Genomic DNA, 26,762 nt, shown 5'->3' with positions numbered 1-26,762 from the left:
TTTAATCAGGCCATTGAAAGTAGTGAATCTCATCAATGGCAGCTGGCAATGGAAGCAGAAATTGAATCCATGAGCCAAAATGCAGTTTAGGAATTAGTTGAACCTAACCCTAATCAGAAACCTATAGGTTGTAAATGGGTTTTCAAAACCAAAAGAGATGCAAATGGCAATGTAGAAGACATAAAGCAAGATTAGTTGCCAAGAGTTTTACACAGAAGGAGGGCATTGACTTTACTAAGACTTTTTCTCCAGTTTCTACAAAAGACTCGTTTAGGATAATCATGGCTTTAGTGGCTCATTTTGATATGGAGCTACACCAGATGGATGTTAAAACAGCATTCTTGAATGGTGAACTAGATGAAGTGATTTATATGAGGCAGCCAGAAGGATTCGTACAAGCTGGAAGTGAAAAATTAGTGTGTAAGTTAAGAAAATCAATTTATGGCCTAAAAACAAGCTTCTAGACAGTGATACAAGAAATTTGATTATGTGATTTCTACTTTTGGATTTACAGAAAATCTTGTTGATAAGTATGTTTACTTGAAGACAGTTGGGAACAATTTTATTTTTCTGGTATTCTATGTGGATGATATACTCTTAGCTAGTAGTAATCTAAAACTGCTTAAAGACACTATGAATTTTTCTGTCAAAGAATTTTGACATGAAAGACTTATGAGAAGCATCCTATGTACTAGGTATTGAGATTGAAAGAGATAGGGCACATAGACTACTTGGTTTGTCTCAACAGAATTATGTTACCAAAATTTTAAAGAGATTTGGTATGAAGATGTGTGCAGCTGGAGAAGTCCCCATGTCAAAAGGAGATAAGTTAACCAAGAAGCAAAGTCCCAATAGTGATGTTGAAAAGGAGAATATGGAGTCAAAGCCTTATGCTAGACTTGTAGGAAGTCTCATGTATGCACAAGTCTGCACTAGACCAGACTTGTCTTTTGCAGTATGGATTTTGTCTAGATTTCAATCCAATCCAGGCCATAAGCATTGGGTAGCTGGGAAGAAAGTGTTGAGGTACCTGCAGAGAACCAAGGGTTATATGCTAGTGTATAGGCAAGTGCGGGATCTGAAACTTGTTGGATTCTCAGACTCGGATTTTGCAGGGAATTATCCAGACTCCAAGAAGTCGACTTGTGGATATGTGTTCATGCTTGCAGGAGGTGCTATTGCTTGGAAAACCATGAAGCAAACTCTTGTTTCAACTTCTACTATGCAAGCTAAATTTATTGTTGTATATGAAACTATGTGTGAAGGACTTTGGATTAGGAATTTTCTCATGCAGACCAAAGTATTGAGTCACATTGTGGCTGGCACACTTATGATTTATTGTGACAATGAGGCTGCAGTTTTCTTTAGCAAGAACAGTAAAAGGTCAAATAATTCCAAGCATATTGATCTAAAGTATTACAGTGTTAGAGAAAGAGTAAAGCATGGTGAAATAGTTGTTTTGAGTATTAACACAAATTCACAGCTAGCAGATCCTTTCACCAAGGCATTGTCAGTGGCTGCATTCCAGAAGCATATAGCAAGCATTGGAATTTTAGCTAATTTAGATGCTTAGGTTCAGTAGAGAGTTAGTTCAGTTGGAGCCATTTGAATTTCTAAGGTTTTTGAGTTCTTGTATTTTCAGTTGTGATCTTTTGACTTTATTTATCACAACTTATTTGTAATGGCAATTTATTATTATCAATAAAAATTTTGAGGTATTTTCAGATTTTGGTTATTGCTGCAGCTTTTATTAAATGTTCTGAAAATTGTTGATTTTGTACTTAAAGTTATACTTGCTATCAGGTGGCTTAAATCATGTTTAGCATGATGTTAAGGTTCAAGCAATAATTTTAAGCCATCAGTGTTCAGTAAATTTGCTTGAGTTTCTGGTTTTAGAAACATAAAGTAGGACCTAATATATGTTTACTTGTTGATACACATTAACATATATTGTATCACTTCTGGTTGAACATATGTGGATTGCAAAAGCTTATGTTAGTGGTTTTGAAACTCTGCATTTTTGTTAAAATGTATACTGTTTCTTGCTCTGCATAAGTAACTGTGATCTGACCATGTTGGAATGGATTTTTGGTTTGATTTTGTTGTCTGGCGAGCACTACAGTAAGTTGAGTAGTATCTGACATTTTCTGGTGCAAATTATCAAGCTTAATATGTGTCAGTCTAAGGGGGAGATTGTTAGAATCAACATGGACTTGTCACACATTAACATATAGTAAATTGATAATTAGCTTAATGTCAAATCTAGTTCAACATGGACACAAACTATAAATCAATACTAGTAGCTTAATGAAGCAGTGTATCAATTCATTAAGGATAGTAATAATTCATTGCTTAGTCTACAAGAAAAGCTACAAGATGTGATACATTAAGAATCTAACTAGGAAACCTAATCCGATAAGGAATGCTTTAATGGGAAGCTCCTTGAGGGTTAAGTCACCTATATATATATGGATGAATTGGTCCCTGTTACCACCGACGTTAATTGCATAAGTTCTGTCCATTGAGAAGCAAGGTTGGTAAGTAACAGAAGGCCATATTCAGTGATCGAGTTTAGCAGCTGCATAAGATGGAATCCATGCTAGTGATTGCTGAACGTAAGCCTTGATCCCTTTTGTGATTGTTGTGCATATGTTGTGAGCATGTATATGGTTTTAACAACTAGTGGCATAGCGAAAGAAGTCATTGAAAGAGCCTCCTTTCCAGGAACCCACCAAAGAAAAGAAAGGAGTTATAACCACAGTTCTTTCGCTGCTTTACAATACCATAAAGCATGTAATTTTGATTCAAATTGTTGATTACAACGTCCACACATAGGAGAAGAGATAATATGTCTAGAAAATAAGTTACCGGCACTAGGAAGAATTGCATGAAGACACCGCCCTAAGAACAATTTGATCTTATTCAGAACAGGCAACTTCCATAAATTCTTCCAAGTACAATCCACCACGGAGATTGAAGATCCTTCATTACCTGCCATAAGTTCCTGAATAGCCTGTGCAACCCAATAACCACTCTTAATAGAATATTTGCCTGAAGAATGAAAGTGCCAAATTTGCTTATCTTCCACATTTCTGGTAGGTAATGGGATAGATAAAATAAGTGCCACCTCCAAATCAGAAAAACAATTGGATAGAACTGCCAGGGGCGGAGGGATGAAGGGGCACCCTGGATCACATGCCCCAGTTAGGTTTCTTGGCACAAGTTGATTTATATATATAGAACCAGGACAAAGAACAAATTCAGTGCAGCAAGTCAGCAGCTAGTCATGCAAGTCTGTGAGGAAGGAAAGAAAGTTTGGAACTTGTTCTGATCAGTGGAAACCAGGGCCCTAACCTACCAATTGGGCTTTTTCTTTTTCTTTTATTTAGTTTTTGTTTCTTTTTGTCTTTTCTTTTCTATATACTTTTGTCTTCTTTTTCTTATATCAATATATATATATATATATATATATTATATCAATTCTTATCTTATCAAAAATTATTTAATATATTAATATCTAGAATGGAAATCAGGTTTTGATATCCTATATAATATAATATTATTATATAATATCTTTCATTCCCAAACCTTTTTGACATCAATCATAGAATTGATTACAATTAATATTTACAAATTTCTCAGTCCAATGCGGAAATCATTAAAAAAAAATTAATTAACGTCATTAACATGTATTGCCGCAATTGAATGAGAACGATATTTTTACTAGTGTAGATGATGAGACTATTATGAAAATTGAGGATAATTACCGTTGTTAGATAAAAATTACATATAGAAATTTTTTTATGCTCTGATATTATCAATATTTTTCTTTGTGCCCCAGTAAACATAATTTTCTGGCTCCGCCACTAAGAACTGCAATATTCCAAGTTTCGTCCGGAGTAATTATAGAGGAGACACAAGTATCAGATGGGAACATGGGTGATGAACTGATTAAGGATAAGAACCTAGTTGGTAGCCAATAGTCTAAGCAGATCTTTACATAACAGCCATTGCCAATTCTCCAACGTAATCTAGCTACAAGCAACTCCCTCCCCCATAATAATAATGATCCAAATAAAAGATGAGGAACGCCCTTCGCTAGCAGTGAAAAAATCACCAGTATGAGAGTAGCGAGCCTTATAAAGAATGACTAAATTTTTATTCAAATAAGATAAAGATTACACCATGTGGGAAAAATCGGTGGTGGAAAATTCCCCACTCTCTTCCCTATTAGAACAAGTTACGGGTCTATCATCATCGATGACATCCATGAGCCAAGAGGGCCCAACTTCTAACCAACTACGACGCCCATTTAACCGGGTTACCAACTGAGCAACACCATGAGCAGCACCATTAGCCACCCTAGAAACATGATGAACACTTCGAATACCAACATACCCCAGTAGGAATTTAATCTTCTCTACTAGCACTCCTTCCACTGCCAGACAATCCTCCTCCCTGTTTATCAAATTAACAGCCTCCAAACAATCGGTTTCCACCATCTCAGGCCTCCAACCATGCTCTATCATCATCTCAAGCCCCAGGATCACTGCCTTCAACTCAGCAGCACAAGGCTTAAGGCGACTTTGGAGCCGCTCACCCACCGCAAGTAGCAGTTCACCATCACTTCCCCTTATAACACAACCTATACCAACCTGATTTCCATTATCAAGGACAGATGCATCACAATTAAGTTTCATCATACCTTGAGATGGAGGAGACCACCTAGCCTGAACAATGGGATTAGACATTGTACCACACCTACCAACCTGCTCTCGTACTTGCACCGCAAGCAAGTTATTCCAAATAGAATAACATTGGCGAGCCTTATAAACTCGAGCAACTAAAGAGTTTGGAAATAAGAATAGACGCCAACACTGCTTAGCCAATAATGCCTGGTTAAAGTGTTTAAAGTCCCAAAAACCCAAGCCTCCAACTTTCTTATTTTACAAAGCACCAACCATTTTTTCCAATGCACGTACACTACGCTGCCCATTCTTTTTACTCCACCAAAATTGAGCACAGTGAGAGGCCAACTCATGACACAAGCCCATGGGCATTCGAAATCAACTCATATGATAATTTGGAATAGCCTGAACAATAGCTTTCAAGTTTCAACAACACCAGCTTCCCCCACCTTTGATAAAAGTTTTCACTTCCAACCATTGAGGCGAGCTAGCACTCATTCCCTTACTGAACTGAAAATATATATATTGACAACTATTATTGAATTATATATATTTACTATAACATTTAAAATGTATTAATTAGTCTTTATAATTTTTTTGTGGATTTAGTCCCATTTGAGAATATTTTGATTCGGTCACGTTGCAAGGAAAAAGTGTCTCAAACTTTTAAAACAAAATTATTGTAGAATCACATTTGTCAATATTTTTTTTTTTGGATATTACATTTATTGATATATATATATATATATATATATATATATATTGGTCTGATTGATAATTTGTTAATAAATAAATAAATTTTGGTAAAACAGTTTTAAAGGGTAAACAAATTCGAGTGTCTCCGCGTTTCTCGGAGAAAAGCATAACAATATCATTTTCAAAGAAAAGTCGAATCGTTTGTGTTTTCATGTTCCGTCTAGCGGCACATCTTCGGGACGTTGTCGTTAAATGGGTAGGTCTCGATTATCAGTCTGCCTGTGAAGGTTCGAGGAGGAATATAGGTCGGAAAACGCAGGGGCGGAGCTGTGTTAGGGTCCGGCTGGATCCGGAACCCCCCAAGCTTTGTGTCAGATATACAAATATATATATATATATATATATATATATATATATATATGCATGCATGCTGTTAACCAACCTGAGGGAAAGGAGAAATTCTTGCATAGGGCCTGCCGCACCACGTGGCGGTGCGGCCCTCCAATCAGAAGAAAGAATTTTTCCCCTCTTTTTTGAAACTGCCCCTGGTTTTTAATGTGAAATACTCAAAATACCCCCTACTTGGGCACTGATTAGGCTGCCGCATTGCCACGTGGTGCGAGTGCCGTATGAAAGTCTCTCTCAAGGGAAAGATCTTCTCTTCATGTAGTGGCAAGTGGGCCCCCCCTCCCCCAAGCCACATGATGATCAATCCCTGTATAAAAGTGTAATAAAATAATCATAATAATACAAATCAATGATATATTAATTAAAAATTTAATTACCTTTTTCATTCTTAGTGGTGGTTTTTTAATTTTGAAGCAAGAGTTATGTATGATTTTGTTTCTAAACTATAAGGTGTTTCTAAACTATAAATTCCTTATGAATTATATTGTATATAATTTTTATTTATTTTTAGAGTAGTTTTTTTTAAAAAAATTCTATCTCGAGTTCTAGACCCCCCCCCCCCCCCCAGTGTTTAAATCCTAGTTCCGCCCTCGGAAAACGGACGCTCGTTGTTGGAGCTTTAACGGTTTGCAATTGCAGGGATCAAGAACAGTTCCACAACCCTCGAGTTGGGCCAAAACCAGAAAGGCTAATCACAATCACCTTTGGCCGAGGTCGTGGAAGTCTAGGGGAGGGCGAAGTGCTCAATTGATGCGACATTACAAATCTAGCTGCAATCCGACTGCAATGGCTATCCGGCTATGGTTGTTGGGCGTCCTTCATTATTGGAGTGCTTCGATAACATGGCTACAATGTTTGTGTGATTCGGCGGCGCAGAGGATCGACAGTGCTGTGGTCCGATCACTGGTTCCGGCTTCGTTTGAATGGCATGGCAGTTTGTTGGTTGCGGTGTAGCAGTTCTGACTCGGAAAGGTTGACAGTAAAGAGACACATGGGTCTTGGGCCTGTTTCCAGTCATTGGGCCTTTGTTGGTGGGCTTATATTATGTTTTATTTAGTTTAATGATTTGTATCAAGTTTAGGTGTGTTTTATTTACAATAAATCCTTATCATCTCTTGGTAAAGTCATGTGGGCTTTGTATCAGGTTTCATACTCAATGCCTTGTATGCCTCAGCGAGGCGGCAAATCATGAATTGGGTGCAACCTCATAGTGGTAAGATGAAATGTACTTTTTTGGTTTGATGACATTAGTTTAACTTTCTTACATGTCATCATTATTGTAAAGCAAATAAAGTAGTCAATATGACATTCTTTGCTACTTGGTGCATGTTCGAATGCATTGTAGTAGTGGAGACTCCTATTATTATTCGGGAGGTTATCTTGCGATGTATTGTAATATGGGATTTAGGCCTTATGTCCCCCTCCCCCCTCCTGTATTCATCAGTTTCATCAATCAAGGCCTAAAGGCGGCCGCACCAGCCTTTATTTAAAAAAAAAAAAAAAAAAATTTGCTTCTATTAGTTTTGTTATTAGAAACTCAAATGGCAACCCTATTGTTGCATCATGCAGGATAATTGGACCTACAAACATTTTAGTTGCTGAAGTCACTGCCTTAAGAGAAGGATTACATACTGCAGCTCTCCAACGGATGTCTCATATCATTGTGGAAGGTGATTCTAAACTCTTAATGGACTATATTCAAGGGAATTCGTCAATACCTTGGATCATATGGCTTCTTGTGAGAGATGTTAGACTTTTAGCTCACCAATTTTAAGCCATAATCTTCAGACATAGTTTTAGAGTAGCTAATTTCTTTGCAGATCATTTAGCGTCCCTAGCTTATAAGTTCCATAATCCTAAAGTTTGGTTTTATTGTCTACCCCTTTCGGTGTCTCTAGCGTTCCAATTGGATCAGCTGAGAGGGAGAATTTCTAGAGGTTTTTATTTTGCCCGGTAAGTCTTTTTTCTCATAAAAAAAAAAAGAAAAATAAATAAATAAATGGGAAAAGGCTAGGAGAAAAAAGAAAATTCTGAGTGGGCTCGTTTGCTGAATATTCTGAGGTGCCAGGTCCAAGCAAGAAAGTGGGCTGATTGCTGAAATAAGGTGGGAGTTTTGGTTAGCTGTGTGCCACAGGAAAACCATATAAAATCAAAATATTATAAAACCACCGCCTTCAAGAAACCCAAATTCTGTCCTTGTTTTCCTCTTCACAACTTGTAGAACTCGAAAATGACGAGCTGTATGTGTTGCAGGTCATCGATTGTGGCCAATCCGATTCACAACGATGGTTTTGTGTCGTTGACCACGGCTCTAAGTCGTGTTGGGGTTTCTGTTCCTCATGGTTCAAGAACCAGGTCCCTCGGGAATTCAAGGGTTCGCGGCGTGCGAGCTTCAGCTGTGGAATCCTATGAAGGCTCCTCTAGTTTTGTTAATCGCATGGAGAAAGCCTGGTTAATCTCTAAGGTAGTTTATCTCTCGTTTCCCCTATCTGTCGTCTGAGATTTTACATGCTTCGATTGTGTAATGTGTAGTTACTAATTGGGTTTTGGTTCAAACATCAATCCAATTGTTAATTTTAGTAAGTTCAGTTGAGGCGACTTTGAAAATTTGATGGTAATGTCTGACCAAACGCTGCTTAATATGGTGGAGTATAACCTTTATGGTCTTGATTTGTTGGATGGTTAGTTTGGCGTCTTTAGATGGTCTAGGTCTTGATTTGTTGGATGGTTAGTTTGGCGTATTTAGATGGTCTATTACTGAAGAAGATGCAGGGTTCTTGATGGTGGTCTATATTTATTCATTTACTGGAAGTCATATCTTGCCGGAAAGGAAGTATAGGATTATTTTAGGCTTTCAGCTATGATTTGTCTTATGTGGAGTATAGATTTTGGATTTCTTTGGTGCTACTAGAAGGTAATGTCCTATATATAACTGAAACACTTACCGACATAGATTGAATACAGAGATAGATGTGTTGGTCTTTTTTTTTTTTTGGGAGGGGAAGGTTCTTGGTGAATGTTGAGGACGCACATGCAGCCGGTTTCAGCCATTTGAAAATCAACTGATGAGGGCGTCTTGTTGTTTTCTAATATCTTCCTTGTTTATTACTTACAGCAACCAAGGCCTGTTGCTTGTTCTTCTTGCAACTCAAATGGGCATATTGAATGCAAATGGTGTGCTGGTACGGGCTTCTTTGTTCTTGGCGATAACATGCTTTGCCAAGTCCCTTCAAAAAGTACTAGCTGTGTTATATGTACTGGAAAGGTAAATCAAATTTTAATATGCCACTATACAATTTCCTACATGCACTTGCTATATGTAACATATAATTAAAGTCCCCTATATCTTATGTTCATCCAGGGAGCAATGCGATGCTCAGATTGTAAGGGAACAGGTTTTCGTGCCAAGTGGTTAGGACAGCCTCCTATTTCCAAGTAGCAGCTTTGGTTGATAGAGATCTGATGTCGAAAAGCTTCAAGCATCAAAGTTCAAATAGAAACTGTATTAACGTAGAATTCATGTTGTATCATATATCCTGTTTCAATAGGGTTTATGGTCCAGTTGTTGTAGTTGAATATTCTTTAAATCACAATAAAAGTTAGATCCTTTATTGTTTAAAGTCTAACAAGTCTTTAACTCCTATTGGATCGTATCTTCACTCCTATTGTTTATTGTAGTTGAATATTCTTTAACTAGTCTGTCCCCAGAACATCGCCAGTTTCTGCCTTTCACATATTCGTCTTAAACCTTGAGATGCAGTGGAATTGTGTTTTAACCGTGCCATGCCTTCTTTCCTTCCGTTGTTTCACCTGCCAGAGGGTGCTCATAATACTGATGCCGTATCTGGTGTTTCATCAACAATGTATTTGATAGGAAAGTGCACAAATCATTCGAGTCAGATTCACACTAGAAACATGTGTTTGAAATCAACATGCTTTTGAGGCAATACCAACGAGTCAGATTCACACTTGAAACATAAATTGGCCGTCATATAGCTTGCCACAAGAAAGTAAGCTTTTTCTCCCACTACAACGCAATACCAAAATTAGCAAGGTACAGAAATTGAGAAGTCATCAGTTCCATTACTCTCAGGAGCTTGAGATAATGTGTGTTTCCCAAAGCCTTCGATCATCAAAGTTGCTCAGCATCTTCAGTTGCTTGAAACTATGGTTGAAAATAGTAACGTATTGATATCATGCACATCTGTATCTATTTCATCACCTGCATCAACAACTCTTCGTCAATATATTTACTCTACATAAACCAATTGCTGAATATAGGTTATGGAGGTTATCTGCAGCAGTAATAGAGAGGGTGATAAAGAAGTACACAACAGATGAAGGAAACAGGGGAGAAAACTTAAAATTGATCGGCAACTATCAAACTTCCTACTTTTCCAAAACCCGCCTAATCTAGAATTCACTCGCACATACTTTTTTCTTTGATCCAAATAAACTCACTTAGAAATGTCTACTCAGTGATAATGTTCTGTGATAAAGCTGAGCTAATCTGAACAACAATCTCACATAAAAATGAAACTTCCTTCCATTGGCTAATTTGTTGATAAGATAAGCCTCATTACTTACACCCCTTTCATTATTGATGAATAGTGGTGACTCATACTAGTAGAAGCATCAATTGCCCCAAAACGGTGCTACTGATCATAAGAAAATACAATTCAGTGGACTGTAAATCATTACCTGCTTTTGATCTAGCTTGAACCTTCCACTCATCGATGATCTGCAAAAAGGGATCAATATGGTCATAAGATTCTGTTTTAGGCCCCTTTTATGTACATGGAAATCAGCAAAGCTGTAACAAATGTGAAGTTGCTGGGGGAATGTAGCAAGGCTTAATTGTAATTTATCAGAAGAACAAAGCTACCCGCAGTTAAATGGGCATTATTTTACATAAACTTAGCCCTGCCGATAGCTAGGTTTGATATTGGTTGCTTGCTGGCAAATGGTGCAAGTACTTGAGACACCATCTGGAAACTAAACAACCGAGCACCATGCAGTATATGCTAATAAAACACATATTACAAAGATACTCCATTTGATTGCCATAAGGATAGAAACCATGTTCTCAACTATCGATACATTGCTGACTGCATCCAATAATCCCAAGGACCATCAAAAACTTTGGAAATTGCAATGTGATCATGCAAAGTAGTTAACTTTTTATATATACTACCCCAAATACACTAGTTTAGCAGTGCAAATAACAAAAAGATTACCTGATTGAAGTTGGCGAAAGCAGAATCATCAGAATCAGTATTGGGGGAAATGCCCATGGATGCCTCCATCCGCTGCACTAGATTTCTGTTCCCGACGAGAGTGGTCCTAGCCTTGTCAATCAAATCCTGCAAAACCCAAAACCCTATTCAACAAACAAAAGCCTAACATGCTCATCAGATATAGATATAGATAAATAGAGAGAGAGAGAGAGTGATACCTGCTTGGCTGTTAGAAGTTGACGGCACTGGTCTTCCAAAGTGGACAAGTCTTGCTGAATTTTCTTAATTCTAGAAACCAGCTTCATCGGGTTTGCATTTTGGGGATAGATTTGCTGAAACTCCTTGTCGAGCCTGTGCTGAACCACTGTCAGATCGTGGTTCGCTTTCGTCAGCAGCCTCACCAACCCCTCCGTCGCTTCATGATGCTCTTGCCCCATTTCCCGATCCCACTCACCGCACAGTGCCTTCTTCCATTTTCCACTTTCTTCTTCTTATTTTCCCTATTTTATTTTCAAAAAAAAAAAACATTAATAAACGGGTGGGCCGGAGAGGCCCGGCCCGGCCCATAACAAGTTCTTACTCAACAAACATAAGGTTACCTCGCGGAGGAGAGAGAGAGAGAGGTGGCGATGGGAAGCGAGGACGAGAGGGTTCTGGAGAACCAGCTAGACATTCAATTGCAAGAGCAAAAAGACTCTCTTGCAACCCTCAACCACGCCTTAGTCTCCGACCCCAACAATCCCGAGCTCCGAGCTGTACGTACTCTCTCTCTCTCTCTCTCTCTCTCTCTCTCTCGTTTCAACGCCTCGCTTTGTTCGGTTGCCTATGTTTTGTATTAATTGAATTGGTGGATTAGTGTACTTGATCATTTCCTTTAATTCATAGGCTTAGTAGCTCAAGTATGATTTCAGTTGTGGTGATATAATGGAAATTGGGTTGAGATTCTAGTTTCTAAGCTCTTCATAGTACTTTGCTAAGACTTACTCCTTCGCATTGTCACGTGGCGCTTACATTTTACCAGCTTCAAGAGGAGGTTGTTCAGGCAATTAAAGATGTCGAGGAAGGGCTTCTGCACCTAAAGCGTGCACGGTTATTACGAGAAGTCGATTCAGCTCTGGATCCTTCTCATCACGCTGATAAGGATGTCAAGGAAGAGACTCTTGATCCAACGGAGGTTCAGCCAGAGCCTCTTGAGGAACCAAGTTACAGTGTTGGATCAAAATTTAGGTTCCGTCACTCTGATGGACGTTGGTACAATGGTCAAGTTATAGGACTGGATGCTTCTAATACCGCAAAAATTGCTTTCCTCAATCCTACTTCTGAAAATATGCTGGTGCGTACATTTCACTGATCCTATGTTTATCCCGTGAATTATAATTTTTGTTTCTATTTTCTTCTTTTAGTGATTGTGAGAGCAATACTATCCATGGGTGAAAATTTCTTGTAAAGTTGAACCAGATGTGTGTCCTGTCAATAATACTAATGCTATAAAATCACTTCAAATTACTACTTATATAACCGTTTCAATATGTTGATGCTACATAACCACTTCAATATACTGATGCTGTATAACCACTTAAAAATACAAATGCTATACAATCACTTCCGTATGCTAATGCTACACCACCAAAGTGCAGATTTGCAAGTTCTTTCTACAACAACGATGTCGATTTGGTACTAACTGCCGCTTATCACATGGTATGTTGTACTCTTATCTATTAATCGATAAGTCTGTACTGCAACTCTAAAGTCTCCTTGCTCCCATTTTTGCATCGCTATTAGCATTCAGAGCAATTTATTGGTTATGACATAGATTGGTTGGCATAGCCACGCTATAGTTTAGGTTGGTGAGCATAGGCAGGCTATGTTTAGGTCCGTGGGCATAACCAGGCTGTATATGTTTCGTTGTATTTAAATTCTTTTGAGCTGATTGCATTAACTTTTTGATTCGTATGTTTATTTATTTTTTATTTTTTCGAGCGATAGGAAATGTGTTTTTCAGCTCGGGCACGATGTTTATGTAGCTTAACTTGATTTCTTTTGGTTATACTTGTATAATGCATGCTTCTGAAAACTGCTGACAATACCTTCTGTTTTTTCTGAACCAATTCGTTCCAGCAGTTTTGATGTTAACTATCTTTATTGCATACAGGAGTTGACGTCCCACTCACCTCCTTGAAAATGTATACGCCAACTATGTGGGAGCAGTCACTAGTAGGGTCAAGTATTTGGGCTGTCTCAGATGGTGAAGAAGGTATTTGGAGGAAAGCTGAACTTGAATCATGGGATGGTTTACTTGGGGTTGGGAGAGTTGTTTTCCAAGATGATGGAAGCTCTGCAAATCTTGGGGAAGAAGCTATAGCATTATCTGAGTTTGCTCAAATGAGTGAAGAAGAAGATTCTAGCTCAGAACAATCTGATTACAGTGAGTACGAAGACGAGGCCTCACAGGGTTTAGGATTTCTTGAAAGCACCCGACTACAGAGGGGCATTCAGACAGAAACGGCCATATTTGCTAAGTGGGAGAACCACACCCGTGGTATTGCTTCCAAGATGATGGCCAATATGGGTTACCTTGAAGGGACAGGTCTAGGCGCATCTGGGCAGGGAATTGTAGATCCCATCTCTGTGAAGGTCCTTCCACCAAAACAATCTCTTGATCATGCTGTGGAATCTTGTGAGAAGGAAGAGGGCGAAGGGAATCAGGGAAAGAAGCGTAGCAGAGGTGGTAAAAGGAAACGTGACAAGAAGTTTGCAGCATTGACAAGAGCAGCGAAAGAAGTGGAGTCAACACCTGATATGTTTAGTTTTATTAATAGCCAACTTGCTATGCACGGTGAAGCTTTAAATGGTGGATCAGCAAAGAAGCAGCAGAACAAAGGGTCAGGGGAGGGGAAGAAAGTTGATAGGCGGGATTTGGTGGCTTATGAGGATGAAGTGAAGGAGTTGAAGATGCGAGTTGGAAAGCTAGAAGAAATGGTGAGTAGAAACAAAAAAGAGAAGGTGGTTTATGAGGCTGCAATGAGAAAATTGATTGAAACTCGCAGACTCTTGGCAGAGCGGGAGACAGCTCAGGCTTCTGCATCAAATGCGGTTGTCAGTAGAGAAAAAGAGAAGAGATGGCTTAAGTTTTAGGATCAACATTATTATCTATATATCATTTGTAATCATAGGCACACAACCATCCTAACTTTGTGGAACCATGAAGGTTTTCTAGGTCAAGATTTGGTTGTGATCACATAAATTGACGATTGACCTTTGTATGTTGTGTCTTAAGCAAGGTTTCAAATTTATTGGAAACAACCGAAAATTTTTGTCAAAATTTTGGTAATTTGATTAGATTTCCTTTAAAGCTAGTATTACATATATCAAACTTTCAATCAACATTATTTAGATCAAAATTTTCCATCAAAATTGAGATAGCAACATATAGGTATATGGTCATGGGTCATGGTATACGTAGTGGTCCGGGTTAATGTCATTAATCCACATAACTTTCACTTTGTCATGATTAGTTCTCTTAATATTTTTTTTTCACCTCCTTGTAAGGTCCCAGCCAATTTCGAATGATATGATTGGCCTGGCCCCATTACATGACAATGTCACGTGATACTCCGGAACCACAGAATAATTAATCATAACAACACGTTCGAATAACATCAGGAATTAGAGTTGTGTTTAAACAAGGAATTAAAATAAATGAGGGGTATGCTCATACACTCTTCAAATACCAAAATACTTCTCATACACCCCACAAACTTATCTTTATCACCTTTCACACAAAACCTTTTCCTTTTTCTTCCTTTCTACCCAAATCAGTTAGTAGAGTACCATTAGTAACCTTTTTACCTTTCACCATCTTTTATCATTTTAACTTTTACTGTTTCACTTTGAACAATATTTTTATTTTATTTTTCTGTTGGAGCGAGATGGGCCCATATCTTGAAGTTATTTGTTTACATATCAATTACAGGTACAGACTCATTCTCTATATTCAAAGGTAAACAATTAATTTTTACCATTCATAATTTCAATCCTTTCCAGACTAGACTTACTTGCTATTTTCAGCAAAACTAGTAAAGAATTAGCAGAAGAAAAAGAAGGGTTGAGAAAATTAAAAGATTTTAGATCAAGGCTCAGAAGAGAAAATTCAGGTTACTGGGATATTATCTTCGTAGTCCAGAAAAGAATCTATAAAGTTGAGAAAAATATTAAAGAAATTAAAGAAACTCTTGAAGAGGAACAAAAATATCTTGATTATCTGAGTATCGGTGAGATCCGCAAAAAACTGGTATCAAAGCTTGCTTAAAAGCTAAAAAAAAAAACAAAATATCCCCAATGGGGACAATGTTTGAATTAATTATAGAGAAGTTGGAACTCTATATTAAAATTTCCTGATGAGAAACATCAGAATCTGATAAAAAAATTATCTAGATGTCATGATCATCTAAAAAAATTACCAGATATAATATTCCAATTAGAAAAATTGGAAAATAAACTAGATTATATCAAAGATCTTCCTAAAAGGGAAGAAGAATAGTTTACAAGTGTTAATAGAAAAAAAATCAGCGAACAGAAAGAAATATTGGATTCTATGAAACAATTACTGAAGAATAAGAAAAGTCTTCCAGTAAAATCCAAGAAATCTAATGGATTCAAACCATTAGAGAAACCTATAAACAATCTTGTTCCAAATATGATTTTTCCAGAACTAACAACAAGTCTGACTAGCATCAAGTATGAAAAACCAGAACACTTGGTAGCAAGAGATGCTAAAATGATGAGCATCTTTGGGAAAAAGAAAGGAGCACAGCTCCTAAACGCAGAAGAATTCGAATACAATGAAATAGAACAGGAGGTAAAAAAACTCTTCAGTTCTGAAACTAGATTTTAAACAAATCTATAAAAGAGGAAAATTTGAAATGATGATTGATGTATAGCCATCATTTCAAATTATTGGAATTTACAGCTCCATCTACAACAAGAGAAACAGATCTCTTAATGATCACTCCTCAAGAAGTTGCTAGAGCAAAAGCAAAAAATCATCATTTTATGCATATTGGAGCAGTCCAAGTTGACATAAAACTTCTTACCCGAGAAGGCATAAATTGTTTAGTCTTATGTGTCTTACAAGACAATAGACTAACAGATTTTCAAGCTAGTCTATTGGGAACATTTAAAGCATCTTTATGCAATCAAGTGGCATATTTCAACTGTTTCCAAAACTTCTGAACAAGCTTAAAAGATGGTGCTCACTGTCTAAGACTGAGAGTCGAGACAGATGACATAAAAATAAAAGAAAATATGCAAGAACTTGCAACAATATACATAATATACTATAAACTGATGAGTACCACAGTAGAACCCAAGACAAGGATATCAAATATCCTAGGTCTTACTACTGGGTTTCTCACAGCTAAAACAACCATTCACAACAAATACACAAGGTTACTTAGAATAAAGTAACCTTTTTCTATTGAATGGAAATTATCTGGTCCAAAGAAACCACCAGAAAGTGCTAAAGCGGCAATCTGTGAAAGCAAAAAGATTAGAGATATCAGTTTAAAGTTTGACGATCACAGAAAAAGTGATGTATGTCCTGAAAATATCAAAATAAACAAAATTTTCAGAAGATGCAATAGCACTAGAGAAGCAAGTACCAGTGGTACTAAATTTATTATAGAAGAACCAACAAATTCTATTACTGAAAAAGAACTAGAAGCTGATCTAAATAGACAAGTAAATGTGCTTAGAGCAGAAAAACTCTATGAACTTTATAATGAAGCAAAATCTTGCAAAGATAAAATAAGATTGGAGCAACTAATCGAAGAAATAAAAAATTTCAAAGTAGGAAAGGTAAGAAAAGTCCATCCCTATCAAGATATAGAAATGGAAGAAGGAGAAAACTCCAATTCTAAAACTTTCATCACTAGAGAGAAGGGAAAACTAAAACTCCCTATCCAGAAAGCACTTACAGGTAGAGAAGGAGAAATAAACTCTCAAAAATTCTTCCCAGAGGACAATCTGCCTAGAGTGCCAATTACAAATTACGGTATAAGCATGGCTAAATCTAGACAATCCTCTAGATAAAGGAAAAGCTATTGACCAATGGATAGATAGCTTCATGATGGCTTTTGCTCTCACCCTTGAAAAATTTGAAGCATCAGATCTTCTGGTGTAATGAAACTACTCTCACTAGAGTAGCCAAGAAATACTACTTCTCGTTCAAAGAAACTGAAAGAAGAAAAGACTGGTTAGAACATATCAAAAACTCAAAATCACCATATGATTTTGCAGTACCCCTTGTATGAACAATTCTGTGGAGATCTCTAAAACATAAGTGAAAAGGCCAAAGAATCTGCTAAATCAAACACTCAAGATCTACGACATGCGATATTTTGAAGAGTATCGAAATGAATTTCAAGAATATTATTGTTTAATAAGTGAACTAGAAAACACTGATCTAGTAAACCTGTTACACGGAAAACTTCATGAACCATGGAGAACAGCTATGAGAGAAAGTATAGCTGAAAAACTAATTGAAAGATTTTCAGTAGGAGGAATTGCTGATAGATCCGAATGGATTTTCCCCGCCAGAGGACATGGATCTGTCCTACAACTCATTTTTTCTTTTTGGCGGCAAACCGAGGCGAGTAATGACTAAATGGAGCTCTGAGGCGGATTGGATTTAGGCGGCCGCCTAGGAAGGCTGGGCGTCTGTCTGGGCGGGCTAGGCGGTTTCAATATATGTATTTTTTTTCGCGACACCTAAACTCCAAATCGACGAAACCTAATCACCCAAGCACCGTGCCTCTACACCGGAGCTCTGCCCAAGCCACCGCACCTCTACACTGCAGCTCTCCCCAACCCATCAATCAAACCAATTATGATCGTGAAACTGAAGTCGCGGTGGATGATACGTCTAAAAGATGCACAACTTAAACCTTGCACTCAAATTTCATCGTTGATAATATAGTGATCAAGCTAGGGTCATTACCCGCTGAAGATTGTTCCTAAACTGCTAACCAAATGTCACAAACTACTCTAAACCATGCTACTGAACAGTTAACGAAAATAAATTAATTAACTAACCTAGACTCGATGGAATTTTCTGAAAATTTTACAGGACACTAAAGACACATTGAATAACACGCATACATAATTTCAGAACAATCAGAATTGATTTGATAATTTAAATAATTCACGTAAAACTGAACACAGTAAGATAACAAAGCAGAAACAGATTTTATAGCTTTAAACTATTGATAGAAACAAAGCTAAGGACTCATTCTCCACCACCAAACACACTCAATCATATCAAATCTCAGTTATGGAATCTTAATTCTCAATTGAATTTACTCGAAGTTAACTCACAAGCTCGAATTAACCCATTACCCTTTCTTAGTTCCTCGTTAAGTGAATACAAGCTCACCACTTAATCTATTTCCGATTATGCAGCCTAGACACAAGCTTGCTAAGTTTAACATATCAAAATCATTAAGCAAGAAAAGGGTTTGGATAAATCTAGGGTCACAAGTACATTGGTAGTCTTGCTAAACCTAGGGTTTGAGTCACATGTAATTCAAGAAGACATTTTGCTACTCAATTGGAATCAACACACGACATATACGAATCTAGTGTTACTCCTAGCATTAGAACCCTAACCTATTCATTTAGTTATGCACCTAAACAAACAAGTAAAGATTCATCTTGTAGACACGGTGAAACAAACACTCAATTGATAATATAGAAAACCAAAAACTGAATTGTCATCAATATATATGAATTGAACATGTTTGGGGCTTTGAAATCGCCCCTAACTACAAAAGTATTTAGCTAGACATAGTCATGAATTCGCTGAATGCATACATCAAGAGAATCGAAAAGAAAAATAGAGATGAAAGAAGGAGGTGAGATCACGGCTAGATGATGGCAGAAGATGTCGTTCTCTCCTTTCTCTTGTGCGGCAGAACGTACGTCTCCCCCTAGACGTCCCTTCTTTTTTTTTGCTTAGGTCCAGTGATTTTCACTTCTTTTCCTTTTAGGATTCAAGTAACTTCTCCTCTAAAATTTCTAATAATTTTCACCCATAAAAATATGTCATATATCTCTAATAAACAGAGATATTCAGTTAATACTCGTCGGTGGGCTTCTAAAAGGAATTTGGGCCTCAAATCGTGGATTTCCGTCAAAGTGTCAGATTCTCGGACTGCCCAACCTTTCTGTACTAAATCGACCATAACTTCTTGTAGAAAAATGATATGAATGAACCGTTAAAAGTTCTGGAAACTAGACATCCAAAGCTTTCCAAGCATATAAAGTTCACTGTCTAGTTCGTTCTGAGCTGCTCTCAGTTTCATGTTGTAGTTGACTGATCTGCACAGGCAGATTTACTGATTTAGCTTCCTTTCTTCTACTTTGCTCCATAACACCTACAAAACATAAAAATAAAGTAAATGACTCAAATAGATGGAAAACTAGCTAAGAAAACATGAAGAAATCAACACAAAATCATGTACATTTATGAGCTTATCAGTGGAGACAGCCGTGGCTTTTCAAGCTTGACAAAAATTATGAAAGGGGAAGAGAAAGAGAGGATGGGAGCTCACCTTGGTCGATCGGAGCGAGAAGAGAAGAGAATAGCATAGAAGTGAATAGGGAACCAGATTAATCTGTCAAGTGTGACAATGAGTTTGCCGATGTCACCTGCTGGGTTCTCCAGATCTATTTTTTTTCTGGGACTCTGGTGGTCCAAGTAGTCGATCTGTTGGAGTACTTTGAGTTTGTGGTTCAACTTGAATAGGAAACCCATATTCCAGGTCAAGTGTTTGACCGGCATTAGAAACGGGAGTAAACTATATTCCTATAAAATGTGCTTATTAAGCTTATTGTATATTATAGTAAGTCTTCATATATCTTCTAATAAAAAAGTCTTTATATATCATTTAAGTATATATTGTTCAAGGAAAACCTAATTTGTGTTTAGCCCAAACTCTAGGTTACTTGATCTAGTGGTAATATGATTTAATTAGAAGGATCTAGAATCCTAATCAATGTAGAATTACTTTCCTTGTATGATTGAGATTCTATGCATTGTAATCCTCTATATAAAGAGGCCCCTATTATCAATGAGAACACACAGCAAATTCCTCTCAAATTCAATTTCTCTAAAACACGTTATTAGCACGAAGCCCTAACCCTGAAATAAATAGCCAAACCCTGATTCAAGATGCTAAAAACCTTGAATCCGAATACAAAACCTTGAAGCCTTTCTTTCCTCCACCTCACACCTTGAAGAACTCTATCCCAGGAGTCCAGAACCGGCAGCCCCACCTCAAGAACCGGCTTGAAAACCACCGAACCGGCCATCGGAAGCTCTATACAACTAGCAGCAAATATTCCACCGGTTCAACATCTTCCGGACCTCCGATTTCCACCAAATTTTGATAGCAGAAGCCTCTCAAGTCAAAGATGCTGGAACCGGAAGAAAAAGTGAGAAAACCGGCCTAAAAATGCGTGAACCGGCCGACTAAATCTCCTGCAGAAAACTGGCAGAAAAGAAAAGAAAAAAAAAAAAAAGAGGGAAAGGAAGCCCAAAAGCCCAAGAAGCAGAAGCCCAAGCCCATGGTAGAGGCCAACTGACGCAGGCCCACTTCCACTGCCACATCAGCACTGCCACGTCAGCACACTGACCCACTGCCACGTCAGCAAATAGGGACCCACTACCATATCAGCAAACAGGGACCCACTGCCACGTCAGCAACAGGGACCACACTGCCACGTCAGCGGTCAACGGTCAACTTCGGTCAACTATTTTCCGGTGACTTTTTAGGCAGTTTTCCGGCGACTTTTCGGGCCATTTTCCGGAAACTTTTTCCAATCAAATTTTCCGGCGACCTATTTCGAGGTATTTTTTACTAAACACTCCCGTTTTTTTAGAGTTTTTAAATTTAATTTCTCTTCTTTTTCGGGGACTTGCAACCTCCCTTCTTCTACCCCCCTTTCTTCATTATAGGGGAGACCAAATTAAGCCGAACTGTGAGGGTTCGTGCTCACTCCAAGCTTAGAGCTTGTTGAGATCTCCAAACTTAGAGTTTGTAGAGAATTTATGATCGACCACTTACATCATTGTTTCGATCTAATCCAATATCTCTTGGAATCGAATTTCTTGGAAGCGACTACGCTCGGAAATTCCTAATTTCTTGGAAGCGATTACGCTCAGAAATTTCATATGTTTTCATGGTAGCCTATTTCGCTCCGAAACTAACCCTAATTTCTTGTTCTCTTTCAGGATGAGTAACCTGAACAAATTGGACTTTGCTCCATTGAGAACAACTGGCTCTGGATATCACAGGTGGGTTCGTGATATCTGCCAACATCTCAAGGCTGATGGAATCCTGGATATGATTCTAGAGCCTAGCCAGGACGTGCTAACTGTTGAGCAAGCTCAAGCTTTGGAAGCAAATAGAGCAGCCTTAGAGGCAAATAAGGCAAAAGCCATCATCCTAATGACTCGTCATATGGATGATTCGCTCCAGTACGAGTATATGAATGAAGAAGACCCCAGAAGGCTGTGGGTCTCACTCGAAGAAAGATTTGACAACGTCCGTGACTCCTTGCTTCCTGACCTAGAAGTGAGATGGCATAGCCTCCGCTTCTGTGATTTCAAGTCAGTTCTTGACTATAACTCGGAAGCACTTCACATTAAATCCTTAATGGAATTCTATGGTAAAAAGATCACAGATGAGATGTTGATTGAGAAGACTCTCTCTACCTTCCCCATCTCTGCATTGATGGTTGCTAAGAACTATGGAATCAATGTAAATGCAAGACGGATCACAAGGTTTCATGAGCTCATTGGAGCTATGACTGTCGCTGAAAAGCATGACAATATCCTTGTGAAGAACTATAATTCGAGATCCGTGGAAACAGAACATATTCCGGAATCCAATTATAGTCGCACCTCTAAGAGAGGGCGCCAAGAGCGAAACCCTAATCTTAGGTATACTTCTGGACATTCTGATCCATATAATCGCTCTACTTGGGAAGGTAACCGCCAAAATAGGCGAACACGGAACCGAAAAGGTAAACGTGGAAAGAGAGAGGGAGGAAACGCCTCTGGCCATGTTGGTGGCGCCACCAACACTAAGAGCCATCTAAATGACGCTTTCAAAGCGCCTCAATCAATGGAGTTCGAGCAAAGAGATGTATGTTCTCGATGTGAAGTGTCTGATCATTGGGCACACATTTGTAGAGCTCGTGAAGAACTTGTCACCGCCTACAAAACATATTGTGAAGCAAGAGAAGCTCACTATGTGGAACAAGAAGATCAAGAAGATGATCTAGAGTGAAGGGTTGAAGACTACAAATCTGGCTGGGATCAATAGATCGCCAATTCTGTTTAAGTCTTTATTTTCTAAGAGATGTAGGCGATTGCCATATTACTTTTTATTGGATTAGATTTTCTTTGATCAAGGAAACAATGATGTACTCCGTTAGCTTATGAATAAAATTTCAAGTGCTTTTCATTATGACTCAATTTTGATTCTGAGCATATGACTTTGTGACTACGATGGCTAGACCATCAATATTAATTCAAGGACATGGAATAGCCCAAGTTCCACTTGCCAAATGGCACCTTGATTACTGCTGTCACAGAAACTCTCTACGCTCTTAGGGCAAATCGTATCCTATGAATAGCCAACGAATTCCATGCGAAAATGCATGTAGAGAACGGCAATGTGTTCCTTTGCATTACCTCTAAGACGCATCTTAGAGAAATTTATGTGTCTCTCTAGTGGACTTTATGTCACTATTCGAGCTATTAAATCCAATAAAGTTATGAGAGAAGATCTCTTGGATTTAGACACATATTGGCTTTGTCACGACAGGATAGATCATCCTAGTCATGATATGATGATCCGTCTACAAAAAGATTTCACACGGACATCTTTTCTCTCTAGCAAAATGAAGCATGAATCAAAAGTTGATTCTTAGACTAAGTGTGACCGACGCTGCTGCCTAGGGCACCGCCTCCATCCACCACCAGCCTAAGGCTGGCGTAGTCCTTATCCATGACGCCATGGATAGCGTCCATCATGGTGAGGTGATGTTGCAATCACCAACTTACTTCACATAGCGTTTCGAATGCTCAGGCCTAACCAAAATACTTGATGGTTGCTTCTAAGACCTCTCGCTCGTTTTACAAAGCCCGTTCCTTAGGGACACTAGGACTGAGACCGTCCTATGCAAAGGATATGACAATACTCATTCTGTTCTTACAAAGAATCCATAGGGATTTTGTGGATTGATTCAACCAACTTGCGGACGCTTAAATATTTTATGATGTTAGTTGACACGCAAACACGCTGGTCACGTGTTGTGCCATTGTCCACCTATAAATGCTGCTTATGCTACACTCCTAGCACATATCATATGACAATGGGCTCACTCCCCAAATCATCCTATTCAGTCAATTGGATTTGACTATGCTAGTGAGTTTACATCGAAAGACTTTCAATGGATATTGCAATGGGCTTGATGTTGGACATCACATTCCTATGTACACACCCAATTGGTCTCACGGAAACGACTACGATGGTAGTCCGAACATTGGTAATGCGCACCAATCTTCTTACATTCGCTTGGGGTGATGCAATATCGCATGCAGCTATACTAATTCGTCGACGACCTACTGCCACTCGATGTACCTATGCGTTACAGCTAGTGACTGGGTACACGTATTTTGTACTTACGCACATTTGAGTGAGCCATTTATGTGCCAATTGCGCCGCCACAGCGCTCTATGATGGGTCCTTACAGACGAATGAGCAACTACGTTGGATTTGAGACTCCAACAATCGTCAGCCACTTAATGCCCTTGCAAGGCGATCTCTTTACCGCTAGATTTGTAGGTTGTCACTTTGATGAGACAGTCTTCCCGTCGTTCGGGGGAGATAAGAACACAGATGTTTAATAGGAACGACAGGAATTGCCGTGGTCTGTCCCCACTATGTCTCATCTTGATCCCCAGTGGCGGACGCAGGAATATATATCACTGGGGGCAGGTTTCAAGTAACTCATTTATTAACTAACTTGTACCAAATAGGAAGCATAGTTTACTCATTCAAAGAAACATAGTGTAATAGAAAATTTCAAGTGACTCATTCATTAACAAATTTGCACCAAAGAGGAAGTAAAGGAATGCAATCAAAGGAACAGTTTACTAGCAAATGTCATGTGACTCATTCATTATAAACTATCATGCTCAACTCTTCAACTTGGAAAAACAATGTCCAATAGTAGAAAAGGTTTAACAAAACAGAGAGCTTGCAAGAAACAAAAAAGAGCACATACCTAGAAAAGCAGAGTACTTCCACATCTATAATTGTCCTCTACGAGGTGCCATGTTTTGAAAACGCTGAATAATAGACTCATTGTCAATGGAATTGAATATATCCTTCTCAAGATATACAATTAAGCAGTCATTCATCCATTGATCTCCCATTCGATTGCGAATTCGATTCTTTATAATATTCATGGCAGAGAAAGCTCTTTCAACAGAGGCTGTTGCAACAGGAAGTACTAGAGCCAAAGTGATCAGCAAATAAGCATAAGGATATGTCTTATGCTTTCTTGTCTCAACTAATTTCTTTGCAAGATCAGCAATCCCTTGCAATTGTTGGAACTTGTTGTTAGATCGCACATCATCAATATAAGTCTCTAACTGACATTCTAGCAACAACAACTCTGATGCAGAAAAATCATGAGGATAAAGCTCAGCAAGACGCATCAAACTTTGCTTATTATAAGTTGCAAATGAATAATTAGGACTTAGAGATGCCAAACAAAGGAGAAGTTCAGTAGTAGCCTCACTGAAACGGTTATCTAGCTCCTGAAGTTGGAAATCAATTACTGCACAAAAGAAGTCAAAGCGATAGTAATGCATATTTGTCATTTCAGGAGCTCTACGCCTTGATTTTCCTGGACATACATATTGATCATCCATGTTTGGAACACTAATGTTCTCTTTTCCACAAAATAGAACAACCTGCTCAAACAAAGAAAGCCATCCACTCTCCCTAAAAGTCTGCAATTTTCTCTTGCACACTTTCACTAAATCCATAGCATTCACAATGTCCTGATCATCTTTTTGTAGTGCTTGTGATAACTCATGAGTGATTCCAAGTATAATTCTCATCAAATGCAAACTGAATATGAAATCAAATGATTGCAGCAACTTCAAAGAAATAAAAGCTTCATGCTTCTGATCAGAACTCACTTTATCAAATGCTATTTCATCCAACACATCAATTATGGAAGAAAACATGAGAGTAAAGTTTAGAAGAGTACCATAATGTGAGCTCCAACGCGTATCACATGAACGCTTAATTTCAGTTTCTTGATTGAGTCTGTGTCCACTTGTAAGTTCTCCAACTTTAAGTGCCTCAATGACTTTAAGAGCTTGCTTTTCTCGCAGAATGTCTCGACGTTTAGAAGATGCCCCAACAATGTTTACAACACTACCAATTGATGCAAAGAAAGCACCTACAATTTCATGTTTCTTGGCTACACCAACCAAAGCTAATTGAAGCTGATGTGCAAAACAATGAACATAAAAAGCACTCGAGTTCTCCTTCAAAATAAGGGTCTTCAGACCATTAAGTTCTCCACTCATATTACTGGCGCCATCGTAACCTTGACCACGTAGCCTAGAGAAGCTTAATCCATGTTTAGAGAATAGTGCATCTATAGCTTTCTTAAGTGAGATTGCAGTAGTACTCGCTACATGTTCAATGCCTATGAAGGATTCAATCACACACCCATTTTTATCCACATAACGAAAAGTAACAGCCATTTGCTCCTTCACAGATACATCCCTAGATTCATCAACTAGGATAGAAAAAAAGGCATCACTCATGTTTCTCATAATAACATTTGTAGTTTCAACAGCAGCAGCATTAACAATGTCCTTTTGAATCCTAGGTGATGTCAATCTAAGATTTGCAGGAGCATTCTTCAATGCAACAGCTCTCACTTCATCATTGTGATCAACAAGAAATTGCAAAAGCTGAAGAAAGTTACCTTGATTGCTTGAGTTCTCTGACTCGTCATGACCACGAAAGGCAAGGCCTTGTCTCAGAAGAAACCGAATGCAATCAACTGAAGCTTCTAGTCGAACTCGATAATCTATTCGGGATTGATGCACATTCTGATCAATAATGTTTCGAATATGCTGCTTTTCATTCATCAAAGCTTCACATTTTTGCAGTGCTTGATTATGGACACTATTCTGCTTCCCTACATGATCATGCAATCTTTCTTTTTTCTTCCAATTTTGAAAACCAATACCAGTAAAACAATCACCTCCTCCTTGCTCACCAACATTTGATTTGAACAGATAGCAGCACAAACAAAATGCAGCATTTTTGGCTACGCTATATTCTAACCAATTAGGGAAGTCATTAAACCAATCAGAGACAAACCTTCGTTTCCCTTCTCCGCACTGTATTTGGACAAACTGATGATTTCTAGGCTGACAAGGACCTCTTAGCAGATACTCTCTTCTAATTTGATCCCTAATATCGGGATGATAATCTGAAATTTTAGTTCTTTCTCCAGGATCAGAAGGAAGATTAGCCAAATCAATTTCTACCCGACTTTGTTTTGATCTTTCACTCTCTATGAGGGGTGATGATAACTCATTTGATGTTCGTTTAAAGAATCTCTCCAT

The 26,762-nt window shown here is 38.2% G+C and overlaps 4 protein-coding genes across 4 annotated transcripts; 2 read left to right on the top strand and 2 right to left on the bottom strand.

The window, feature by feature from the left end:
• The first annotated feature begins 7,936 nt into the window (after positions 1–7,936).
• LOC112172909 lies at positions 7,937–9,412 on the top strand. The gene is made up of 3 exons (XM_024310413.2): positions 7,937–8,256; positions 8,908–9,057; positions 9,154–9,412. Exons 1-3 carry the CDS (start codon positions 8,023–8,025, stop codon positions 9,229–9,231), a joined length of 462 nt encoding a protein of 153 aa, XP_024166181.1. The 5' UTR covers positions 7,937–8,022; the 3' UTR covers positions 9,232–9,412.
• A 259-nt stretch (positions 9,413–9,671) lies between these two features.
• LOC112172342 lies at positions 9,672–11,501 on the bottom strand. The gene is made up of 4 exons (XM_024309638.2): positions 11,248–11,501; positions 11,030–11,155; positions 10,494–10,533; positions 9,672–10,014 (listed from the first exon to the last, which is right to left on the bottom strand). Exons 1-4 carry the CDS (start codon positions 11,464–11,466, stop codon positions 9,944–9,946), a joined length of 456 nt encoding a protein of 151 aa, XP_024165406.1. The 5' UTR covers positions 11,467–11,501; the 3' UTR covers positions 9,672–9,943.
• Positions 11,502–11,621: 120 nt separating this feature from the next.
• Positions 11,622–14,351, top strand: LOC112172341 (zinc finger CCCH domain-containing protein 18). The gene is made up of 4 exons (XM_024309637.2): positions 11,622–11,784; positions 12,051–12,362; positions 12,667–12,727; positions 13,182–14,351. Exons 1-4 carry the CDS (start codon positions 11,659–11,661, stop codon positions 14,162–14,164), a joined length of 1,482 nt encoding a protein of 493 aa, XP_024165405.1. The 5' UTR covers positions 11,622–11,658; the 3' UTR covers positions 14,165–14,351.
• Positions 14,352–24,410: 10,059 nt separating this feature from the next.
• LOC112171709 (zinc finger MYM-type protein 1-like) lies at positions 24,411–26,762 on the bottom strand. Its single transcript, XM_024308851.1, has one exon. The coding sequence runs from the start codon at positions 26,760–26,762 to the stop codon at positions 24,411–24,413; it is 2,352 nt and encodes a 783-aa protein (XP_024164619.1).

This window comes from Rosa chinensis, chromosome 6 (assembly GCF_002994745.2).
Source record: "Rosa chinensis cultivar Old Blush chromosome 6, RchiOBHm-V2, whole genome shotgun sequence".
NCBI lineage: Eukaryota > Viridiplantae > Streptophyta > Magnoliopsida > Rosales > Rosaceae > Rosa > Rosa chinensis.
Note: the sequence above shows the minus strand (reverse complement) of the source record. Positions and strands in the feature narration are given on the sequence as shown.

Coding starts and splice junctions, on each gene's coding strand:
- LOC112172909 (XM_024310413.2), top strand. CDS start 8,023: ATGACGAGCTGTATGTGTTGCAGGTCATCGATTGTGGCCAATCCGATT. Junction 8,257..8,907: donor AAGCCTGGTTAATCTCTAAG/GTAGTTTATCTC, acceptor TATTACTTACAG/CAACCAAGGCCTGTTGCTTG. Junction 9,058..9,153: donor GTGTTATATGTACTGGAAAG/GTAAATCAAATT, acceptor ATGTTCATCCAG/GGAGCAATGCGATGCTCAGA.
- LOC112172342 (XM_024309638.2), bottom strand. CDS start 11,466: ATGGGGCAAGAGCATCATGAAGCGACGGAGGGGTTGGTGAGGCTGCTG. Junction 11,156..11,247: donor AACTTCTAACAGCCAAGCAG/GTATCACTCTCT, acceptor TGGGTTTTGCAG/GATTTGATTGACAAGGCTAG. Junction 10,534..11,029: donor CTTTCGCCAACTTCAATCAG/GTAATCTTTTTG, acceptor CCCTTTTTGCAG/ATCATCGATGAGTGGAAGGT.
- LOC112172341 (XM_024309637.2), top strand. CDS start 11,659: ATGGGAAGCGAGGACGAGAGGGTTCTGGAGAACCAGCTAGACATTCAA. Junction 12,363..12,666: donor CTACTTCTGAAAATATGCTG/GTGCGTACATTT, acceptor ACCAAAGTGCAG/ATTTGCAAGTTCTTTCTACA. Junction 12,728..13,181: donor TAACTGCCGCTTATCACATG/GTATGTTGTACT, acceptor TATTGCATACAG/GAGTTGACGTCCCACTCACC.
- LOC112171709 (XM_024308851.1), bottom strand. CDS start 26,762: ATGGAGAGATTCTTTAAACGAACATCAAATGAGTTATCATCACCCCTC.